The following is a 16823-nucleotide window of genomic DNA, read 5'->3' as shown; positions in this document are numbered from 1 at the left end:
CGGAGCGATTCAACTGTATACTCCTGGCACACTGGAAAGTCCAGGATATCCGAATTTATATCCCAATTACCTGAACTGCGAGTGGACAATTTATAACGCTGACGGAATTTCGGATATTCTCCTCCATTTTGTTCATTTCTCGGTAGGTAACGTTAACCATTGTTTTATGATTGATGTTCCTTATTAATAAATTGGTCCGCGTTGTCAATTTTCTACGATCTTTTATCCTAATACTAGCCCTATTCTATGAATTATTGGGAAAAGTCGTGCTACACGGGCGATTTCTATCGCCGATTTTTTCCTCTTAGCGTATGTTATTTTGTAAATTATCTACAATATACGTCGATATACGTTGCATATCTTCGCTGCGGAGTTAACCCCGAGCCGGTGCGGAGAACCGTGCGAGGGTACTAATTCCGTCCGGAGATTAGGAATTACACCCGGAACCTGGGAGTGCGTAGCGGGATCCAAAGTTGTCCTCTTCATGGACGGTAGACGGTCGACGTTTTGTCAGTTATGCACATGCGCGAGTAACGACTGGTAATCAACGACGTTCTGCTTGGCTAAGACAGAAAGTTTATATTTCAACGAGAACGTCAGCAATTTAATAACTGGCATATCGTAAACTCTTTTGTAAACGTTTCTGCTGTTTCATAAACTTTGTGCAAAATAAAACGAGAAGAAACATGATAAAGAATATTTGGCAGATAACTAAGGAGAACATGAATACAGACAAAGCGGTGTAAGAGAAATAGTTCATAATCTGCAATCTTAAATAAGACAGTGTTTATTTCGTATTTGCTTCACGGAAAGGATGCAGTTTATTATATAATTTTCATCCTTGTATGGCATGACCAACACCTTCGCTTGAAATTCAAAAAGTCTTTTGGAAAGTGTAATTTGAATTTTGATATGACAAATATCACTACACACTGTAAAACTTTTAGCCGTCGACTGCAATCACAGAATAAAATAACATTTGAGGTTTTTTGTTTGTCTCTGAAGATTTTATACCTTTTTAATCGTTTGAAACTTCAATTTTAAACCATTATTTAATTGCTGACATGGCATAATGCAGCAAATATTGAACGGCATGCAAAGTTTATATTAGCTCTATGATTATTTTTATTCCGAATGATAGAAACATTAGCTACCTATAATATACTCCATAAAGTATAATATAGCTAGATTTGATAAAATATAATCTAGCCTGAGTTTTGTTTCTTTCATAATATAATTTTGGGTCATGTTAGCTCAGGAAATTGTGTACTTGGTTTGAAATAGCAAGGGGTTGCTGCATGCATGTGTTTCTAGTTTAAAATTACTTAATAACATATACACCAGGCGTTCGAAGAAAATTGCCGTGATAAATAGCTCGTGTAGCCAGGGATCAAATGTAGGGAAGGGATAAAGTTAGGTGAATGACCGAGAATGAAGAGATTGTGATAACCCAAAAGGTCATCCTAAGAAGGAGAAAATGAAAAATGAAATGTGAAAAACCACACGAATTCTGAATGTTTATATCCGAGGCATCTGAGGTGTAGTACACTACATATAATTATATTGCTGACATGATTTACTCGAAATTGCTTCACTTTCAGCTGGAAAGTTGTGAATATGAATATCTGGAGGTTTATAACGATGATTTAAAGGGTGCAAGAAGACTAATGGGGCGATATTGTGGAGATCAGTTACCTAAAGATTTGAAATCAAGTTCCCATTTATTCATCAAATTTCACACGAACGGCAATTGGGGAAGAAGTGGTGGATTTATCCTGAATTATACCAGCACAAATTGTAAGACACAATTAAAACTAAGAAAATTAGCAATTTTTTTCAATAACATGCAGAATGTAAGTAGTTTGTAGTCTCCATGAAGGCACCATCATCACTTTGGACGCACGCAGCTGTATCATTGACGTAATGAAAGTAAACGTATAATGGTTAGGACGTTAAAAGGTACCTGGACGCCGGAAGCAGTTTCAATTGTGGTAGAGTGGCCACGATCTAACTCATTGAAACACTCTCTGTTCTTCCTTTCATTGGTAACATAGCTGTTTTGTCCGTTCTTAAGTTGACCAACATCCCATTCGGATCAAACCCGAAACAAATTTCCGGGAAAATATAGTACGACAATCAAAATTGCGTAAAATCAATTTACTTCACATAGGAGAGTTTAATTTCGTCCTTCTACTCGCGCGAATTTTCATAGGCATGATTTCGCGGAACGTAAAAAATGTTATATTAACAGTGGCGTAACGGACGTAAGGTAGGGCCCCCGACCGTTGGGGGGCCCCCATTGATTGCCGTCTATCGCCACGATTCTTAAAGAAAAACGGCGTGTCAGTGTATCGCATAAAAAAGTCAGGTTAAAAACAAATTGTTATGCCAAAGATAGGCCTAGGGTATAAGGTTGACTGCAAAGGAAAATACAGCATTAATGATGGTAGATTAAATAATAGATTATCCATCGACCATGGCTGAATATTCTATTCTATTACCCATGTTCTATTACTTCAATAACTAATGAAGTAATACACTAATGTAAATTTACAAGCTTCAGCTCTCAAATTATTTTTCAAGTGAAAACATAACAAACAGCTAGGGCCCCCCCACCAAATATACCTAAGGGCCTCATCTTCGTTCGTTACGCCACTGGTTATATATTCGGATTAGAAAATCTGCAGTTACGAGGAAATAATTATGTCATTAATCAGCCAATACCTGGTGTATGAGTGCAAGAACTGCTAAAAAAAATTAATTATGTAAGGATCCTTCAACCTATTTTCAACGTCTGACTCTTGCGACGTTTAAAAGCAAAAAGAATAATTCAACAAGACTTGTGAAAGAGTATATTTTAGTATTTTTTGCTAAATTCTAAAAGAAAAACTTTGACAGTTTCGATAAAGCATGCAATCAGTCAGGTTTCAAAATCTGTGTATGTGTTACCTGTTGCTTTATTTTTTGCAGATTCATGCGGAGAAACGTACCTGTATACTCCTGGCACCCTCAAAAGCCCTGATTTATACTCTAGGAACGTAGACTGTGTATGGAGAATTTTTAACGTGTATGGGACGCCTATTTTCCTCGAATTTTTGCATTTATCGGTAGGTTACGTTAGCGGCTGTTTACGGTTTAGTGTTCTGTGATAATACAATCATATTTCTCTGATCATCGCCAGCGATGTCGGTCATGTTCAGGACATGCGACGGTTGCTATATACCCGTGAATTTAATATTTTAGAAAGCACTGTTTATGAAGAAGCGATTTGAAATATAAATGGTCCTGGAATGAGTTTTAGTACATGTTTAGCTAATGCTAAGCCATATATTTCGGCCTTCAGGATATAGTGCGAGACATAAATCTCAAAACAAGATCAATGCAAGTTTTTTATAAAGAGAATTATTAATTCAGGAATAGCTACTATCGCATTTGCGCTTTTCAAAAATGTACTCAATTGCTGTCAACTTTGGTGTTTTCATGGCAATTTCTTTCAAAAGCTTTGTATCAATTTATAACGAAGATATTTTAGTTAATTCGAAAGCAGACTATAGAAACGCTTCGGAAAAATGGAAAATGTGCATATTTCGCGAGCAAACTGCACAATGTGTGCATTCTAAATTGAGGACAGCTGACCTCCTCCTGAATGTAAATGTTTTCAACGTGTCTGCGGTTACTGTTGATGTTGCATGCATAGTGCTTGTATTATATAAATTGCTCATAATTGCTTTGTCTTTAGACGAAAACTAGCCGGTGTGGATATGAATATTTGGATGTTTATGACGGTGATTCTATTAAATCAGCAAAACTGGGGCGATATTATGGCGGCCAATTCCCAATGTTTCTGTTATCATCTGGCCCGAGTTTATCTATCGTATATCACAGGGATAGTATATATAAGGAGCGATGTGGGTTTGCGTTTCGTTATGCAAACGTAAGCGGTAAGATTGGAAAAAATTATAATTCACTGAAAAGAATGCACAGATATCGATTTTAATATCTGTGGAGGCATATCCTATCGTGCCAGCATATATCAATATTATTTTTGCCCTATCAACTGACAATATAGATTACAAAGTTAAAGGCACTGCTTATTTCCTTGTTGAGCGTATCAGTTGTTGCGAGACGTTTCAATTTTTCTACTTATCCCTCGAATATCATATCATTTTACTGGCCCACTGGCCCTATTCAAGCACATCCGCGGCCATTTCGGTGTTCGTAAAATCTCTACTCAAATAGAAAAATAATAGATATTTGTCAATTTCACTTAATTGCTGATGATTGTTAACGACCTTTCAAAAACTTTATGTGCGCGTTAATTAGCCAATGAAAAGCCATTTCTCTGTGAATTAGCCATTCAGCTTTGTTACATACCCTAGCCTATGACAAATTTTTCTCAGACCTTTCTTTCGCCTTTGCGTCTCTCCCCGCGAATTTTAAGGCGGAGGAAACGAAGTTCTGTGTTCAGGCTATGATTTACCTAACTTTTTGTTGTTTTTTGGAAAGAGAAGCATATAATATTTCAAAAAAAAACAATTTCTTGTAGTATTTAACGTTTATATATATATATATTTTTTTTTTCTAATTAATTTTGTAGGTTATATCTTTGTGCGATTTTTTTTGCAGATTCATGTGGAAAAACACATCTGCAAACGCCTGGGACACTCAAATTTGACGATTCTGCTTTAATGTCCCTGAGCCTTAAGATGGACTGCGTATGGACAATATTTAGCACTGCTGGGTCGCATATTCTCCTCCAATTTTCGCAATTCTCGGTAGGTTATGTTATCTGTTCTTCTCCCCAAAACGCCGTGGAAGCTAGGATACTGATTCCGAGTATTTCGAATTACCGCGGGAAAAGCAAAATTAAAAGTCGTCCATATTTTATGTCATGGACTTCGGGGTGTCAAACCGGTGCGGAGCGCCGTGCGAGGTTATTATTCTACCAGGTGATTTTAATTGCACCTATAGGAATTCAAATGCGAATTGTTGTTGCGAATTAAAAAGTTGACCACCCTGAAAACACAGTTAGAGGTTAGGTGATTTTGTACGTTATGCATAATTTATACGAAGGTAGAAACTGGTGACAGTAACGACGTGCAAGCAGCTGATTCTAAAATTTTGGTTCACATCAATAGCAATTGCCTTCCATTTTAAAGCTTTTTAAAATTACTATATTTTTTATCTCGCATCATCCAGAACGTATATAAACGATTGACTGGTAATATTAAATGAAAGAGAATGTAAAAATGACTTTAAACGCGGGTGAACTTTACTTCGATTGGGTGATTATAGTTGAATTTGATAGCAGCTCGAGTTGTAGCTGATAAAGGATCTTACTTATGTGACAGGAAAGTCGATCATTCAATAGTCACAAATACAAAGCTTTCGCTACTTTTGAAATGAAAATTTTAATAAGATTGGAAATACATGCATGCACTAAGCTTACAGTCAGTGGCGTAGCCAGCCTGACGATTTTGTCCCGCTATGTAAATTTCGAGTTATTATAATTATTCATGTCTTTAGAAATCTATTGTTTTCACAGTCAGTGAACACTAAAATATTAGCATAGCGGGACAAATCGACAGGCTGGCTACGCTACTGCTTACAGTACTGTCCAGAAATAACCTAACACTGTGGCTACGGTTTGGTCGCAGTTCGCTTCGGGTTAGGTTGCGGTTCGGTCGCGGTCGACCGATATAGGAACCACAGACGACCGCAAGGGAAAAATACCTTCACACTGGCCGTTTGCTTCTAATCTTAAGAAATGTCTGTCAGACCGAGGTTTAATCTCCGTCTCACCGCGTTTGGACCTCGTGACCTCTCGGTTCAACCGTGATCAGACCGAGGTTTGACCTAGGTTCACCGCGGGTGTTGTTAGGTTATCTTTGGACAGTACTGTATAAATGTAACATGACTCAAATGAGTCGATAAACGATTTACTATTATTTGGAATCAAATGTATAATCAAATATAGTCATAAAACTGAAGTTAACATCACCCGTGTTTCAGTTACTTGAACCTGGAAATCAATTTATGGACTCTTACAGTTAAAAATTCAACCTTCAAAACGTCAAAACATTACAAAATCTTCAGGGCCTAAACGTCAAATGCTTTTCTTTGTAGTCGAATATAAAAGCTCTGAATTTCAAATGAATTTCGAAATTCAAATGCAAAATTTAAAAACCCTTACCTTACCTGACCTTTTGAAGGTAAAACAATGGTGTGATAGCTTTTCGTGGCCGGTTACATCTTTGAAAAACAACATATCAAGCTCATATCGTCTACAAATAAACTGCACTTTTTTAATACAGCAAATACGGAATAAACACAAAAGACTCCTAACTGTTTAAAAGACTTGGCAGCTTAGTACAGATTATGTATCATTCCTCTTTAATCACTCAGTCTCAAATTTTATCCGCATTGTTTAACAAGTATTTGTGCTCAATTTCATACTTTTGTGATATAATTTTTTTACAAAATAATTCGCGAAATGATAGTTAAATAATTTGCTGACGTTTTCATTAAATACAAACTTCCCGCCTTAGCCAATCATGACGTTGCTGATTACCAGTCTTTACTCATTACCAGTACTTCGCGCATGCGCATAACTAACAAAACCACCCAACGTCGACCGTACATGACATAGTAGTATTTGAACGACTTTGGATTCCGCTGTGTTCTGTCACAATACCCGGGTCTAATAAATCTCCCAGCGGAATTAGTGCCCTCGCACGGCGCTCTGCGCCGGCTCGGGGATAAACAGTCATTTCAAGGCTCAGTCGACTGCGTGAATACAAATATTACTAGAAATACATGCATGCAGCAACCCCTCGCCTCGGTTGAACGAAATTAGTTAAGCATAGGGATGGTAACATGATTGTTGGAAAATTTATGTGGGTTGGGGGTTTTGGAGGGTACATGGTATAGTGAGAAAAAGAAATTGAGAAAAGTATGGAAATATTTTTCTGCACGTGGAAATACTGTAGTCATAGCAACTCGCAACGGCCGTATATTTTTAAAGAATCAAAGTTTACCCTCATATTTTTGTGAAAAAATGGCAAAAATACGACGAGATTCCTACCTACTTAAGTTACTCATCTATAGTCAGTGTTATGGTAAATTATTTTAATTAAAATTACCATGAAATATAACATCAGACGTCTCATACAACTTCCAAAGTTTTAAGTTACGCTTCGACCGGTTTTTGCACGGGAATGTTTTGATTTTCTTTTCTTTTTCTCATTATGAAAACGGAGTTTATAAATGAAATTATAATGTCGTTTATCACATAACACATTCAGATTTATAGTGAAGTACTGAGAATATTAAAGTTGTGTTTACCACAAAAGAATTACTTTTTAAAGCCGTGCCGGATGAAATAGTAGAGAGGTTAAGATTCCCCGGTTCCGGTATACGGGTACGGGTAGCCTTATTTTGTTCACTGAATTTCCCTCATTGTTTCTCAATTTTTTCGAAGATTACCTTGACAATTTATTTCCAGTAGACTTTAGCCTCTTGAGGTAAGCATGATTTGTATCACGAAACGTGCAAACAACAAGAAATTCCAATGAGTAAAATATGGCTACCCGTACCCGTGTACCGAAACCAGGGTATCTTAACCTCTCTATTACCAAGTGTAAAATCTTCCGACTTCATTATACACGGTAAATTCGGTCGAAACTCGAAAATTTGGTCTTGTTATTTGTTAAACCGTGAAAAGTCCTGACCACATTCGAGTTTCCGACCAATTTAATTAAAAATACATATATTCGATATATATGAAAACATAAATTTATGAATTTCATTAAAATTTTGCGAAATGACAGTTATTCATTGATCTCAACCAATCAAGAGCTTAGTAGTTCACACTGGCGCATGCGCATAACGTAGAAGACCGTCCATGGCGTGAGGTCCATTGCATAATGGCGGACAACTTTGATTTCGCATTTGCACATCGTGGGTGTAAATATCCGAGCGGAATTAGTACCCTCGCACGGTGCTCCGCACCGGCTCGGGAATAATATCAAAAATTTTAAAAAAGCCGGTTTAAAGAAAAACGGTTAAGTTAAAAAGTATTTGCTCATAGAAATGAAGTCGTAAAGTCAATTAAGTCGTAAAGACCTCATCCATGCAGGGACTTTTCCAGAATGCATGGGCAGAGGTGAATTACTTTATTTCCTCCCAGATTAATTGTAATCTCGCGAGTTGCGCCATCAAAATTTTCCACACCAAAATTTTCACCCAAATCTGAAATTCCAATTTGGAGGAGGTCAATTTCAAAAATTATTTGCGGAGCGAATATTTACAAACCCAAATCCCTTACAAACTCGTGCTAAGGAGGGCGGCTATAAAATGGCCAGTTCTATTTTTTTTTCTTCGAATGACCAATGCAACAAACTAACCACTTCATATATCGATCATTATTGATCAATATGACAATGACCAGTAGCGTAGCCAGCCTGTCGATTTGTCCGCCCGCTATGCTAATATTTTGGTGTTCACTGACTGTGAAAACAATAGATTTCTAAAGACATGAATAATTATAATAACTCGAAATTTACATAGCGGGACAAAATCGTCAGGCTGGCTACGCCACTGACAATGACAACTGATTAAAATCAATCTATCGTGTTATAATTCATCTTCATTTAGCTGAGAAGTAGTGATGAGTGTAACTATGAGCATTTGACCGTTTATGACGGTCATTTCTTCATGCGGTATTGTGGAGACAAATTGCCTGGAGAACTGGTATCATCTGGACTAAATCTGACCATCGTATTTCACACGGATAATTTCTGGCCAGGAAGTGAATTTGTCTTAAAAGTCTCCGACGCAAATGGTGAGATGTTAACACGGTGCATTTTTTCTTGCAACTTGCAAGGCAATTCTACTTTTGTAAGATTTAATTTGGCCATTCAGAACTTTTATAGTAATTAATCATTATGAACTTTTATGGTAATTCAGTAATGTCCTGAATTTCTGGTTATGACTTTTATCTGAACCGTCTAACTTAATCAACCAAGCACATTCTCATTTTCAGAAAAATCCAAAGGCGGAACTAAGTGGTATATATTTGCAATAACCGCTGGAGCTGGACTCCTCTTTGGCCTTTTCATTGCATGTATGCTGGCGTGTTATCGTCGTCGAAGGTTCAACCGAATTTTATATCACCAATTGCCAAACACCATGCATGAACTAGATGATATTAACCTTCTACAAAGCGACAACGAACCAGAGAGTGCTGCACAAGACGGGAATAACTACACTTATGTTGATATCTAAATAACTCAATACTGTAGAGCGATATAATCGATATCGAATCTAGGAATAATAAGGCAATTTTTCTCCCATCAGCAACACTTAGTCTTAAAAGAACTAGTTAAATACGGGTACAATCTACACGGGTTAGAACAAGGCGTATAGAAGATATATAGCATTATGAAACGTCAATAAACATGCAATTAGGTGTATGATCAAAGTGGATGAACTTAGGATTGGGGTATTCTTATTTGAACTCAGAGTGATAAGCTGGTATCACCGAGCTTATCATGTGATAACCTGTTTTTCACATACATATGCCTTTATTCAGTTCAGGATTTAAATTTGGCACACATCGAGAAAAACATGGCTTGTGACTTCAAAGTTATCCTCTTGAATTGTCGTACTAAAGTTCTTAATTTAGGTTTTTACTCAGAAACTTTGCCTTTATTGCCACAGTTCATGCACTATGACTGATGATCCAGTACATTTTTATATAGGTTCGCGAAAACGATCGTAAACCAAACATAACAAATTCTGTAATTTACGAATGCATTCAGAGCAATACATTTAATTTGTGTAGCTAGCTGCAGAGCATTAATTTTGTAAAAAATTATGATTTTCTGCAGAACTCATTAGTAACAATCTACCCGTCACTATAGTTTTGAAATCAGTTCTCGATTCAACATGACTAATGTATCATAATAATTGTTGAAGACAGTATAACAGTATAAAAGTTTATACGATCACAAAGATTATACTTCTTTTTTCCATAATCTTGATAATTATATATCCTATCACGTTTTCCTTCATCAGAGTTCCCACTTCCAGACCACATGTTATATCACTTTTTGAAAAAGCGGTAAAATTCACGAGCATAAAGGAAGTGATGAATTACAAGTTATGGTGGACGGTAAGATAAATCCCGACAATATGTTTATGTTTATGTTCCTTGCTATAAATGGGGATTCAAATAATTTATATCGATTTAAAGATTCCATTAAACAGCGCAAACGGCACTAGCTTCATTTGAGCGTATGGAAATTTGAGCGCAAAGTATGTATAAATAAAAATGTAAATGTAAATCATATACTCATATAGTTCGTTGCCATCTGCGTCTGGTGGATGGTACGTCACACAATCCGTAAAGAGGGGGGAAATTGCAATCAAACAAGCGATGTTGACGATCAGCATCACAATGCCGTTTACATATAATTAAAACAACCAAAACATCTATAAATCAAAAGAGCCCAAACAACGAATCTCAAACACCGCAACAAAAGGTCACCGGCAACGCGACCATATTAATAATATCCCCGTTCGCATTACAAATCGAGCAGAACCCCTTCGAGTCCGAAGGAAAAATTCCAGACGTCATGTCCATCACGATCAACGAGCATGGCGCTATCAATCCGAACAGCCGAATAGTACTAACCTTAATGGATTGAATAAAGATTTTTTTTCGTATAGAACCCAAACGGAAGCCGAATCCACCCCGTCGAACACGGAGAATATCGAAAGACAGAATGCTATATGATACCGATTCCATTATTAGATGTATACTCCCGTTCGAACATCGCCAGTTCGAATACTACCTCTGATATTAGTAAGAATAACATTCACGAAAAAACAGCAAAAGTAGTCAATATTGAAATAGTTAATTTGAATATTAGATCGTTATGCAATGCTACTGACATGGTACAGCTCAAGGAATTTCTTTCTGAAACAAAACTCGAAGTCTTCACATTATCCGAAACATGGATGAGTTCTACGATAACGAATGCTGAGATCTCCATCCAGGGTTATACCTTATTTAGACAGGATCGCCTACATAAACGTGGATGTGGTGTATGTGCATACATTCGTAATGGCATTAAAGCATTTAAACTTAAAGAAATATCATTCGTTTCTGAAAATCTTTTCCACCAACTGTGGTTGAAACTCCGGAGTAAAAAGTTAAAATTATAATATGTATATCATACAGACCACCAGAGTGTCCACTGTTCTGCTTAGACACTGACTTAAAGCCGAGCTTTATCCAAGCCTTTCTTCAAAATAAGCCTATTTTTATATTGGAAGACTTGAATTGCAATGTTATGAAGAGCTGTCCAGAGAACACAGCATTAGGAAACTTCATGCTTGAAATGAACTTGAATCAATTAATCAAAACACCAACTAGAATAACAGACACAAGCGAATCGATAATTGACGTAATATTAACTACATCATTCAATCTTGTTATTGAAAGGGGCGTCATGGATATTACGCGGCAAGCGATCACTTACCGGTATATGCAGTCCTCAATGTGAAGCTACCTAAGCAATCACCACAATATATCTTAGCGCGCAGCTATAAGAACTACGACCGTGAAAGGTTTGCTGCCCACCTTGCATCTAGATTCGAAGAATTTATTTCTATTTTTGCAGACCCTAATGTCAATTCCAAACTTGACAAGTTTAATCACGTCTTTCTTACAACTCCGGCTGCTCATGCACCTGTAAGAACAATCAAAACTGAAAATCGTTCCAAATGCCCTGATTGGTCAAAAGTGAAATTCACCCTTGCTACCAGACTTACCATGGAGTACAATATTAGTAAAAATGGTTTGATACATTATTCCTTCTTATGGCAATAATAAATCTTTTTATTGTACCTGAAACATTGTCCACCAGGATTTGGAGAGCCATAGAATTATCACTAAAAATTTGAAATATGCTCAGTAATTAGTGAAATTACTTCAGCTCTTAAACCAGACATACCATGGAGTCAGTACACTATTAATAGAAATAGTTTGATACATTATTAGTCCTTATGGCAATATTAAATGCTTTTATTGTGCCTGAAACTATGTCCACCATAATTTGGACTGCAGCCATGCATAGAATCATCACTAAAAATTGAAATATTGTAATTAAAAATCACAAATATAAACAGAAAAATCACTTCAGCTTTTAAACCAGACATACCACGGAGTACAAGATTAATTAGAAATAAATTAATTAAAATTAATAATTAATCAGAAATAAATAAAGAATTAATGCATTATTCATCCTTATGGTAATATTTAACCTTTCTATTGTACCTGAAACTCTGTCCACCACAAATTGGAGAACTAACTGTAACCATAGAATTGTCACCAAAAAGTTGAAATATGTATGCTTTAAAATTCATTTTAATACTAGATTTTATAATTACAATTATATATGTATTGCAAATATCAAAATCTCTTCGGGAGAAAATTGAGATACAATTCAACAATACCAGCAAATTCTTTTGGCTTTATTAAATTCCTGTTTTTAGTTTAAAAAGAAGAAACAAATAGAGTATACATTCAGCAATATTTTCTTCTATTCATTGTTCAAAAGTATGACATAGTCATACTACACAAAATATTCCTCACTTCAATGAAAGGTAAAGTTGATATTACTATTAATCTTTATTAATATACCCACTGATTTTACTATTGAGCCTACCAATTGTTCTCATTCGGCATACTGCCATACTTTAAGAAAATGCCTTAATTAACCTAATCTTCATCATCTTCGTCAAAGCCTTCGTATTCTTCTCGTTTGTAGGTAGTGCAAGGTAGTCCTCTCGTTTGCAAACTTATAAAGTAAATCTTAATTTCGTATGGTTTCCCCAACTCGGCTTTATATTCTTTCAACGTAAATGGCTTTTCTGCTCTCGGATTCATGCAAACTATCTTCATATCAGGATACAACAAGCAATAAAGTTATAAAGTTCCTAGGGCCGGTTGTTCAAAAGCCGGTTACGCTAGCCCAGGGTTAAATTTGCTTAACACTGGGTTAAATTTTAACTCTGGATTACTTTGCGTTGTTCAAAACTGGGCTATCTTTAACCCTAGGTTAAAGGAAAGGTTAACTTTAACCCTCCTCGCTAGATGGGTTAACTTACTTAACCCTAGGTTAACGTATCAAGTTCGCAAATTAAACATGGCAGCCTTTCCTCTTAATTTGTTTCGAATAAATCATCCTCGTCGGGAAAGACGATATCGTCTACGTGGCATAAATATTGACGGCCTTTACGACGATGAGCTAAGGGCAAGGTATAGGTTTGGCAGAAACGCAATAATTAAATTACATTACAAACCTTCTGCATGAAGATTTAATTCGCAATACGCAGGGAGGCCATGCACTTGAGCCACAACAACAAGTCCTAATTGCCTTGAGATTTTATGCCTCCGGCAGTTTCCTACAAGTTGTTGGAGATAGTTTCGGTGTCGACAAATCAACGGTGTCTCGAACGGTCAGAGATGTAACTTTGGCACTGAATAGAAGACGAAATGATTTCATAAAATGGCCGTCTTCAATAAACGAAATCGAGAAAGTAAAGAACCACTTTTTTGCACAAGTTGGCTTGCCGTCTGTGATTGGTTGTGTTGACTGTACACACATCAGAATTCAGGCGCCACATCATAACGAGAATAATTACGTGAACCGGAAGCGCTATCACTCTATATCAGCGTACAGGGCATTTGTGATCATGAAGGTACATACTGATACTGTATCATAATTATATATAATCACACTGCTATTACTTGTACTGGGTGTCCCAAAAGATTAGTCCAGTTTAATTAATAACTTTTTGAATCAGTAAAGCCATTACACCACACGTTTAAATGTACTACATTTTTAATATACTCCTCTAATAGGACGGTTTACAAACATTGTGGCTCGATGGCCTGGTAGCACCTATGATAGCCACATTTTCCGCACATCTCAAATATGCCAGCAGCTTGAGAACAACCACAACCACTTGGAGCAGGGAATTTTGCTTGGTGACAGTGGCTATGCATTGAAGCCATACCTTATGACACCATATCATGAGCATGCCACAGCAAATCAAAGGGGGTTTAACCAAGCCCATAGGAGGACCCGGGTCATAATTGAACAAGTATTTGGTAGATGGAAGAGACGATTCCATCTTCTGCACTCAGAAGTGAGAATGCACCCGGAAAAGGTTTGCCAGCTTATTGGTGCATGCGCAATATTGCATAATATTGCAATTGCATTTAATGAGCCAATGGATGATAATGATGATGAAGATGATGAACTGGAAGTACAGGAATATCGAGGGCATGAAACAGGCCATCTTATCAGAGACATTATAGCAAATTGGCATGAATTTGTATATATTAAACCACAAGCTATTATGGTAAGTTGATTGATGTGTTCAAGCTGGTAATTGACTGAGTGTACACTCAACTTTTTCCACATACCTATTTAATTAAAATTAAATATTATCATATCAAATATTATAATTTAATATACAGTGTCAATAAAGTATGAGTTATAAATTATATTGCAAATAAATTTTGCAAAAAGAATATTTACATCTAATTTATAGATGACGTCATCTTGAGAGTATATAAGGAACCGAGTTTCGACATCAGATCACCCCTGATGAAGACACTAGACCGGAGTGTTGAAACGTAGGGTCGTGAAAGTTAATCTTTGTGTGGTGATTACTTTCATTTATAAACCAGAGAAACGATAATTACGATGAATCAAAGTGTTTAGAAAATGCAGATTCTATGCCCAAATATAAATTTGGTTATAAATATTGTCAGTGTACTGATCATCAGGAAAGCTTATTAACTTATAGCTTATTAATTAATTTAACAGACCGATGTATGAAATCTTAGATCAGGTATGGCATGATATCATGTAGATCTGTATAAGTTCTTCTAAAAATCTAGAAACATTTTCTTCGCTATGCCTAAATAAATCTCAACTAGTGCTTTTAATTAAAAAAATCGTAAATTTAGGCCTCAATTTGTTATATATGCGCATAGCGGACTTCACTTTCACTTAAACTTTGTATATTATATACTACAATATAATTATTTTGCTTGTACACTCTATAGATTTATGGTCGCATATGCATGCTAGTATATGTGGAAATATATGCTAGATATATGCATGTTTATGAATTCTAAAGCTACCGACCTGGTTATATATTAAACAAACTTACCCGTTGAGGAGCTAAGATTCAAGGCATAGCCTTTGTTGCTCGCTTTCCGGTTGACCTTTGCTTTCCTCCTATTTCTACCGACGGTCTGATACTTTGATGAATTTATATTTATCCTTATAACAGTTCAGGTTCTTTATCCAATGCTATACTTGCCAACCCGTACGTGAACTGCATCAACAGCCACTTGATATGAATACATCAACTGAACTCCCTTGATAGAGCTACTGCGCACGAGTCGCTTCCTTCTGAGCTTTGACTCTCGGAGAATTTCAAGTACAAGTTATATGTCGTAAAGAAATTAAAATAGTTTCACCGGAAACCTAATTATAACGTCTTCGGAAGTGCTTAAGAGTTTCGATAAGTGCAAACTCATGCATTTTCAATATTAAGATGTTTTCGTATTTCGCAGACCTGCATGTCTATTATTTATTCAAATCGTGCCATCTTGTAATCGATAGCGCCGGAAATGGTACTTGTCACTTGCCAAGAGTGTAAAATAATAAACTTTGAAGTAGTTCACAACAGACGGCACTGGTTACCCGAGATTTGACAAAGCCTGACATGATTTTGTGGTATTATAAAAAGTTCTCTTTAAACCAAACAAGAATATGCTATTGCTAGGATGACTGAACGTTTACCAGGATCATGTTATTTACTCATTTCAATACCCCAAAGGCCAAGCCCATTTTACAGCTCCAAATAACATCATTTTACACTCTTTGGCAAGTGACAACTAACATATGTCCTGACATGTGTGAGAAATGATAGCAACGTTGCTTTATTATAATTTATTATAATTTAAAGTTTTCTGCATCCAAAATAAAAATATTCAATTTGCAAAACTATATATATATATATATATATATATATATATATATATATATATATATATATATATATATATATATATATATAAATATATATACAGGCTTATTACGTATACAGCGTGCAGCATGTTGGTGAACTGATAATTTGAAAAGCTTATGTTATTTTCCTGGAAGAGCACTTGCAGAACCTGCATGAAATACTAAACCATTGAAAGTGAAACTAATCATGATTTATTTATTAATTTTATATCTCAATAGCCCACAAAAAGCAAGGAAGGGATAAAAATTTCAGAGATTATTAGCTTTGATGCTAACCGGATAAAAGCCCGGTTTCGCGCCGCTAACAAAATCGAACTCCTTGGCTTGGTTCATTGTTGGTGCTTGTATCCTCTGAAAGAACTAAAATCACCATTAAGTAGGGCCTACGGTTTACAGTGATGTAGACAGACTGACAATTTAGTACTGCTGCGCTAATATTTTAAGGATGTGTGTTTCAGGTCAAAATGTAGTGAGAGGACTAGCTGGAACTCAAACTTTAACCACAGTCCTCTCTCCACATTTCGACCTTTGGTTATCCTAAAAAGATTTTGCCAATATTTTATTGCTTATTGATTCTAAAAATAACTAATTTCTGAAGAAAGGAATGCTGCCAGATAATTTTCAATTTTCGCGTACTGCGTGTGTCGAAAGCCCTGGGAAAATCAATATGTCATAATAAATGACGTGACCGACATGGTTAAT

The 16823-nt window shown here is 36.1% G+C and overlaps 1 protein-coding gene and 1 pseudogene across 3 annotated transcripts in view; both read left to right on the top strand.

The window, feature by feature from the left end:
* Window positions 1-9979, top strand: part of LOC114515590 (cubilin-like) — a 43994-nt gene extending 34015 nt beyond the window's left edge. For all 3 annotated transcript variants that reach the window (XM_028534878.1, XM_028534876.1, XM_028534877.1), the window contains 7 exons: window positions 1-142; window positions 1602-1797; window positions 2971-3107; window positions 3740-3941; window positions 4627-4775; window positions 8656-8842; window positions 9044-9979. The exon at window positions 1-142 is cut by the window's left edge and continues 7 nt beyond it. In XM_028534878.1, coding sequence (XP_028390679.1) covers window positions 1-142; window positions 1602-1797; window positions 2971-3107; window positions 3740-3941; window positions 4627-4775; window positions 8656-8842; window positions 9044-9285 — 1255 coding nt within the window. In that variant the 3' untranslated portion in view covers window positions 9286-9979. The remainder of the gene's footprint in view (window positions 143-1601; window positions 1798-2970; window positions 3108-3739; window positions 3942-4626; window positions 4776-8655; window positions 8843-9043) is intronic.
* Window positions 9980-13214: 3235 nt separating this feature from the next.
* On the top strand, window positions 13215-14445 carry LOC114515567 (annotated as a pseudogene).
* Window positions 14446-16823: the final 2378 nt, after the last annotated feature.

The sequence above is a fragment of the Dendronephthya gigantea genome, unplaced genomic scaffold (assembly GCF_004324835.1).
Source record: "Dendronephthya gigantea isolate DGI-Jeju-01 unplaced genomic scaffold, DenGig_1.0 000004F, whole genome shotgun sequence".
Lineage (NCBI taxonomy): Eukaryota > Metazoa > Cnidaria > Anthozoa > Malacalcyonacea > Nephtheidae > Dendronephthya > Dendronephthya gigantea.
Note: the sequence above shows the minus strand (reverse complement) of the source record. Positions and strands in the feature narration are given on the sequence as shown.